Source organism: Manduca sexta, unplaced genomic scaffold (assembly GCF_014839805.1).
Source record: "Manduca sexta isolate Smith_Timp_Sample1 unplaced genomic scaffold, JHU_Msex_v1.0 HiC_scaffold_157, whole genome shotgun sequence".
In the NCBI taxonomy this organism is placed as follows: domain Eukaryota; kingdom Metazoa; phylum Arthropoda; class Insecta; order Lepidoptera; family Sphingidae; genus Manduca; species Manduca sexta.
Genome location: NW_023592447.1, coordinates 3,587 through 11,332, shown reverse-complemented (window position 1 = coordinate 11,332; position 7,746 = coordinate 3,587). Strand labels below are relative to the sequence as shown.

The following is a 7,746-nucleotide window of genomic DNA, read 5'->3' as shown; positions in this document are numbered from 1 at the left end:
TTCCAAATGTGTAAATAAAATATCCTCTGATCTATTATCTTTATTGCATTTCATGTAGTTGAGCTCTAATCATAAATATTGTAAATATAATACATAGGGTCGTTATTACAAAAATAAACAACCCCAATTGCCATCAACATTTTGAACTCAAAAAAAAAAACTATTAAATTAAGTATATTATATGTGAGCATTGTGATTAAAGCATATTTTGATTGATTCAACTAATAAAATCAAATAAATGGGAAACTCCTAATTGCACCCTTTATAGGTTTAATTTTAAAGCATTATTCACAATATAATTGATTTTTTAATCGTCAGAAAAACGTTATTCATGGGATGAAATAAAACACAAAAGAATGAATAACAATTGTAGTTGTATGAATAAATAGTTTTTTTTAAAAAACTTTTCTGTCAGGTTATAATTAAATAGGAATTGTTTGAATAAATAGTTTATTTTAAAAAACTTTTCTGTCAGGTTATAATTAAATAGAAATTGTTTGCAACACCGCTCACGTGAATAAGTTTTCCCGGGATAAAAATCCAACTATGTAATTCCATGCCATTCCATTACTATTCTGGGATAAAAATTTGCCTGTATTTTATGGATCGAATTCTCGGTACAAAAAAATATTTTAAACTTAATAGACATACTAATACATAATGGTTAGTATGCAATGGTTTTTTATTGCTTTTGAATAACGAGATGAGCTTGCCGTTCGACTAATGGTAAGCGAAAGGACAGTAGGAAACTGTAGAAACACGATCCAATACATTAAATTAAAAAGTATTATTTGGCATTCCATTGTGCTCGCCATCCTGAGACATGAGGTATTAAGTCTTGTGTCCAGTAGTTACACTGCCTACGCTGACCTTCAAACCAGAACACAATAGTGATTACACACTGCTGCCTGGCGGTAGAAATACACATATGAGAGACCTGCCACTAGTAAAACATGATTTTCAACATGACTTATCTGGCCATTAAAATATTGAACCTTAGTGACGTTTTTATTTTTTGTAATCCTATTCATAAAAATATACCGCACTTAAAGCTCTATACTACTGGATAGATAGTTTTTCAGGTGTTCATTTCAAGCTATTTAACGCGTCAAGAGTCGACACTTTGCGTTTTTATCAAAGTACACTTATGAAACCGGCGTCGCCTGATTATACTAACAGTATTTGCGGGCACATATACTATATACTTACACTGTCACGTGATCATGGAAGATTTTGTCATCCACCATCATTTTGTTATTTCATTCAAGGTGATATAGTTAGAAAAAAATATACGATTTATGATGTAAGTATCTATTTGAAATCTTAGAATTTTAGATGTCCGTATGCGAATTAATGTTAAAGTTTTGTTTCAAAAATAAATTAATATTTCATGTTATAGGTGACACGACCATGAGACCCATTAGTATGTTATGTTTCGTTTTACATCTCTCACTCAAGGGCAATAGTTTAGTGACCAATTGCTACATCGCGTAAAGCCACCCCATACCTGAACGTTCCTTACGGAGGCCCCTTAGATCGTAATTCGGCTATTTGTTTAGTTTCCTCAGTGTCACTACATTTTATTCTTGTGTATTACGGGGAAAATCCAATGTGGAAAATTATCACACATTCATTCATGTAATTACATTTACGTCATATGTATGCAATAACAAATTAATTATATTATATTAATATACTAAGGACGAACAAATATTGAAGACATACATGTTTAGGTTTTTATAATTGTTTACCATTACAACTCTTTTACGGACAAGTGTGAGAAAAGGAATCTAAAAACAATATCAATATGCCATTTCATCTCGACCTACATTTAGATTAGGATTTTTTTGAAATCCCTTCTTTATTAAAATACTAGGTATTGCTTGCAGATTCGCAAGTCCCTAAATCACTGTAACGATCCATAGCACCATCTATTTCAAAATACAAGTATTTCCTACGGGAGCAAATTACCGGAATATAAAGTAGCCTATTTGCTAATCTAGGACATAGTTTATCCGTCTGCAAATTTCAATCAAATATTTTTAGCGATTTCTATGTATACTTTTAACAAACATCATAATAATAAAGATTTCTGAAATTTATATACATAAGTCATAAATCTCGTTTATTTTAACCCCTGGAGTGCCGGGCTCTTTTTGCGTAAATTACCCTTCGGTGTCGCCATACATTTGAAGCAATCGAATTTAATTTGTAACGGTATTAACATTTTTAAACCAAAAAATTAAAATAACATTATTTTACATAAACATTATTTTAAAAATAAATTACTTAACTGATTTGATTTTTTTCTTTTGCTTTGGTAAAAACGTAGAATAAGGTCCGTATATCTGAATTCTTTTTTTATTCAGTCAAAAATATAATAGAATTTGTAGTTTTATTAAATAAATTAATAAAATATTATCAATATTTACTGTGGAATAAAAACATTTACTTTTGATTAATTTTTTTCATTTTTTTAGGAAATGCTGATTTTATAAACTAGCTATCCAAATGAAATGGGGAATTCTTATTAATTTATTTAAATAAATATGTTAACAGGCTTATTTTGCAAAAAGAGACTATAAATAATGTAAGTTTCCGGTGATGTTGACACTATTGTTTGTTTTAGATCGGTCTTTGTAGTTTTTACACTTTAAAGAAATAAACTTTCTTTTTTTAAATAATGTGCATTTGGGTAGCAACAGATATATTAACATCGCATAATATTAATATTTTAACATCGCATTATCATCTGTTCGTAAATAACACAATATTATAAATTATTTCTTTTATTTCAATCATATTATCATTTAACTATTTTCTCAAAAAAGAATATGTAACATTTTTGTGTTATCAAGAATACAGGATCTAGGACAAAGGGAATTATTTTGTTTATCTAAAGATTCGTATTCGATGCGATCCCTTTCTATTATAAAACTAAAAGTACGTAGTACTAGTAATTCAGCTAAAAAAAATTATATAGTTAAATAGAATTGTTACAAACCACAGACTTAGTCTGGTCAAGGAGATTCTGAAAATTATCAACCAATCTTTAAATTTACATATTTGTGTATAAATCACCCCATTACATTTACTTATTCAAATATACATAAATAAGTACCATAGTGAAATTCTTAAAATTATGGAATTAAATAATTTATCAAATTCAAATTGATTTATCAAATCGTCCAAAACTGTCTTTAATGTGAAACCATTCTTGCTTATATTGAGGCAATTATTTTAATTATCTCAAGCAATTTACATATTATTTTTTATTTCTATATAACTTTTTGTTCATTAGAATAACTTAATATTTTTTTATTTGTTTTGAAAATAATTTTAATATGTTTGCCATACTATAAAATGCCTCTTCCCTCGTTTGGAAAATTTATATAACTGCCATAGTGGATTTTAACAACAAAAAAAGCAAATGATACCTATGCGTTTAACTTATTATTTAAATTTGCAATAACAATATTTTTTCATGAGTATGCTTAAATTATAGAAAGAATAGTAGTGTATAATATAGTATTTTTTATGAATATGCTTATTTCATAAGAAGCTCTAATAATTATAATAAAACTCATACCTATCAGGTCAAGACATAACACTTTCTGATGTAGAATTAACAAATTAAAAGATTTGTACCTAATCATGTTGATTTTATAGTGCTCAACTCAAGTCTGGTATTAAAAAAGCACTGACTTATATATACATAGCAAAGTAATCAATAAGGTGGGATGAAGACAACTAACTTGTTAATAACTAGACATAAACAAATAGGTAACATCGGATAACAAAATAACATGTTGCACAATTCCTCCACAACAAATGTCAATACTGATGAAATATTCTTACAGAACTCTACATACAATGTTCACTAAATCACATAATAATATTAAAATTATTTATAAAAGATTTAAATACAGACAAAACTTAAATTTGTTTGCTGACATAATACACATGCCACAAATGCTTAATATACTGATAAGTAATAACAATCATTTTTGCTTATTACAATTTACTGGTTTTTTCTACATTACATTTGAGTAATCAATAAGTACATATCAAATGTACTTGTTACAATAATAACAAAAAAATATATATTTACATATTTTCTTACCATTGGAATTGCAACATCATTAACAAAATAAATTTTCAGCACACTTAAATCTTTTCATTACTTCTAAAAATGCAATATTCTGTATATCTACAAAATATATTGTAGTGAATATTTTCTACCTACAATTTCCTTTATTTATAAGACATCCCCAACATATTGTGTTGAATGTAGCAGGTCCTTTTCAAATTAGGTAATTATAGATGAAAACTTGAAAATACCATTTTATGCAAATTCATATTCAAACTTTTTTATTTTTACATCTCCATTTACTGCTAGAAATCTGATGTCATTGACATTGTGTTTTAATTCTACTTGCTCCAGAAACGATGGTCCAACATAAATGCTTATGTAATTTTCATTTCTGACTCTGAATCTTATTATGAATTCTGAAAGATAAAAAAAAAATATTTCTTTATTCAGTCATGGTTCAAAATAGTTTTTTTATTGTGCAAATATTTTTTTTATATTGTTGGTATTTTGTTGTGATTGAGTTATAAAAATATCCTATATTAAAAATAAGTGACAGATAAACATTCCTTATCAGTCAATATTCTATTCCAATGTCACTCTGATTACCATCAGGTGTAGTAGAACTACTACATTGTATGTGTTTTCTTAAATAACTTTAGATTGCTTCTGCCTTTTAAACAAAATGTATTTACCTTCACCTTCAATAAAGTAGTCAGTAGCTGGTTTGCCATCATTCACAAGTTCATGGTTGCCATTTTGTATTACTTTTATTGCTATGTTGTTTGCACCGTTGGAAGGGAATTTCACATCTAACTGGCATGCTACATTTTGATAATCAGGTTCACTCATACCTGTTACTAAGCCAATAGTCAAACTATAACAAAAAAAAAAAAAAAATTGCATTATTAGTTTTATTGGTTCCAGCATTGTCCTATAAGATATACTAGTATAGGTTGCTATAGTTTTGTCCTTAACATAAATATAAAATGTACAAGGATGGCTAACTATTGGCATGCATGTCACTTATGGCACACAATAATATAATTTGACAAAAGTATAGAATATAGATGGAAATAAAAAAAAAATAGAATAAATAGCCAGCCCTAAACCACATGTTACTGGCACTTTTTTTTTCATAAATAATGGTATGTTAACCAATAATGTTTGGGTAGTCCTGTAGACCAAGGCTGTCTAACCAAAGGCCTGCAGGCCACAGTGTGGCTCGCCAACACATTTGAATTTGCTCACTAAGAGTATACTAATTTGCTCACTAATGGTATACCATTGGTAGTTGCCAATCAATATAAAAGAAACTCTAAAAAGTAAATCCCCTGAGTAATAAAAGTATGAGGCTCACATAAAATCCTTAATAGAAACTTTTCAGAATAGGTTTTAAAATTTTTGACACAAAGTGCAAGAATATCCAGATTTTTATTGACCCATTCACAATTACTACCGACAATGTAATGGAAAACCCAGTCAACATTTAGCTAGAAATCATTCAAATCCAAAGTCACATTTCCTTAAAACAGATAATTTCAGAGACAATTTCTGCACTAGACAACTGTGGTCTACACATGATTTTGTAAAGTTCTGAATCCTGCAACTAATAGAAGACTTTCTTATAATATCTGATATTGCGTTTCAGTTTTTAAGTACATTTGACTTTGGCTAAACTAATATCTGTGAAAAGTGATTTCAACTCTCAAATATTTAAAAAACATAAACTGTGCTTTTAATATTACTTGCTACCTCAGATTTGTCACTAAACATTGCAAAATTAGTCGCTCAAAAACCCCTACATTCCTCACTAGTTGTTTTTTATTTTTTTTAATTAACTGATTAATATTTAAAATATATTTTTATTTATTTTATACAATTATAACAATAAGTTTACCCACTGACATCTAGCCTGCAGTAGGATTTGGATGCAAAGTTTTGGGCCTACTTCCAACATTGGATGGACAGCCTTGCGTTATTTATGTTAATATACTTACGTTCTGGCATCTCCTTCCAAATTTCCAGTCACAACTACTTCATCTTCAGAGTCCAGGCTCTTTGGTAACAACAACATTGTTTCTTTTTCGTTTCGCGGTCGAGGCCACGGCGGTGCGCGATGTATATCCCCGGTCAATTGAGTACCGTAAGGCGATTCAGAGTGCGTCCGGTCTCTTGAAATTAACGACACGTTTTAGTTTCTCTTGAGATGATTCACATTGTATCTAATGGAAAAACGACACTAAAACTCGTCACGAACTTCACGTATGTTTATGATAAGTACTTATGGTATTTCTTATCGGTATTGTTAATCGTATAAGTACTTCATCGGCTCGCAGTATCACTGTGAAACAACTGTTACGATAGCGCAACTCTTTGAGAATGAATTCTAATTATAACGTAGTATTCATGAGCCGTGTGAGTCATTGATTCATGCTTTTATAATAGGTTTATTATTATTAACATAATGAAAATAACTAAATATAATATATTTTAAGCTCCATGTTTGGCAAATAGTATTCTTACGATTTTGTTTGACATTTTCGTTCAAAAATGCCAACTTGACAATGACATAAAAACGACCCGTTCTGAAATAATAGACAAGAATGCTGCTTTACTGCAGTTGTAATTTGTAAGGCGTATTGAGCCAACAATAAAAATGTACAAGTAGGTATGTTTTTTACATACGTACTTGTGTATTCAAATTGACTTTACTGAACGTATGGAACTTTTACAAATCCTTTGTTATTGTATAATAATATCTGACCTAAATAAATCATACCCTGCTATGCAATCCCAACACGCTTTCAACATTTTCTTTGTTTATACACTTATTTTGGCGTAGCACGTACACGGTAACTACCATCCATCAGAGATTCGTCTCGACTAACTGAAGGCCGATGCAAGATTGAGGTATTGGCTTTACGATGACGTAATGAAAACAAGCACGCTGAGAACACGCCTCTGGTCTTGGAACGCCTATAAAGCGAAGGGGCACACAGGTAAATATTTCTCAATAGTCGCTACTGATTTCACTTTGTAGGTTCTTCTTTTGATAACAAATAAATTAACAATTTGTTACTTAGTGTATCTTAAATTAAAATAGGTCGGTACTTACGGTTAGAATCTTTTATCTTCTACTCTTGAGCCGATAGTGTTGTTAACATCGCATATTATGTAGGAATGCTTACATTAATTTATTTAATTATCGACTCTGTCGTATGTTGAAGTTTCTAAATAAACGCCACATAATAAGTTTGCCCGTTTTATGAACTTCTTACATATTTAAAAATAAGTTGATTAAACAGGTGTGGACTATATTAATTGAAAACCTTTCGTCTTTACGGAGACTAAGATAAATTACTTATGATATTATGAAGACTAAGTTATGATACCTTAGATAAGCATACTTATTATAATATAAATAAATACGTATGATAATTGCGTAGCGTACCTACTTACTTAAATAAATATACCAATTAATTTGTACAATAAGTATTCAAAAAGTTGTTCTTGAACTGTTAAATTGTTCTAAATAGGAAGGAATCTTTTTAATTGAATGAATATACTTCCAGATTGGTCGTATACTCTTTTTTTCTAAGTCGGTTCGATAGTGTGGTTTTTAAACTGAAATAAATAGACTGTAGATTTGTTTT

General features: G+C 29.3%; 1 protein-coding gene across 8 annotated transcripts; it reads right to left on the bottom strand.

The window, feature by feature from the left end:
- Positions 1 to 2,776: 2,776 nt before the first annotated feature.
- On the bottom strand, positions 2,777 to 7,454 carry LOC115444086. 8 transcript variants are annotated; one of them, XM_030169733.2, is made up of 4 exons: positions 7,209 to 7,454; positions 6,091 to 6,264; positions 4,786 to 4,967; positions 2,777 to 4,509 (listed from the first exon to the last, which is right to left on the bottom strand). In XM_030169733.2, exons 2-4 carry the CDS (start codon positions 6,165 to 6,167, stop codon positions 4,346 to 4,348), a joined length of 423 nt encoding a protein of 140 aa, XP_030025593.2. In that variant the 5' UTR covers positions 6,168 to 6,264; positions 7,209 to 7,454; the 3' UTR covers positions 2,777 to 4,345. The 8 variants fall into 8 exon arrangements, with proteins under 8 accessions (XP_030025593.2, XP_037301275.1, XP_030025591.2 ...); XM_037445378.1 differs by lacking the exon at positions 7,209 to 7,454 and adding an exon at positions 6,943 to 6,977; XM_030169731.2 differs by lacking the exon at positions 7,209 to 7,454 and adding an exon at positions 6,873 to 6,966.
- Between the last annotated feature and the right edge of the window lie 292 nt (positions 7,455 to 7,746).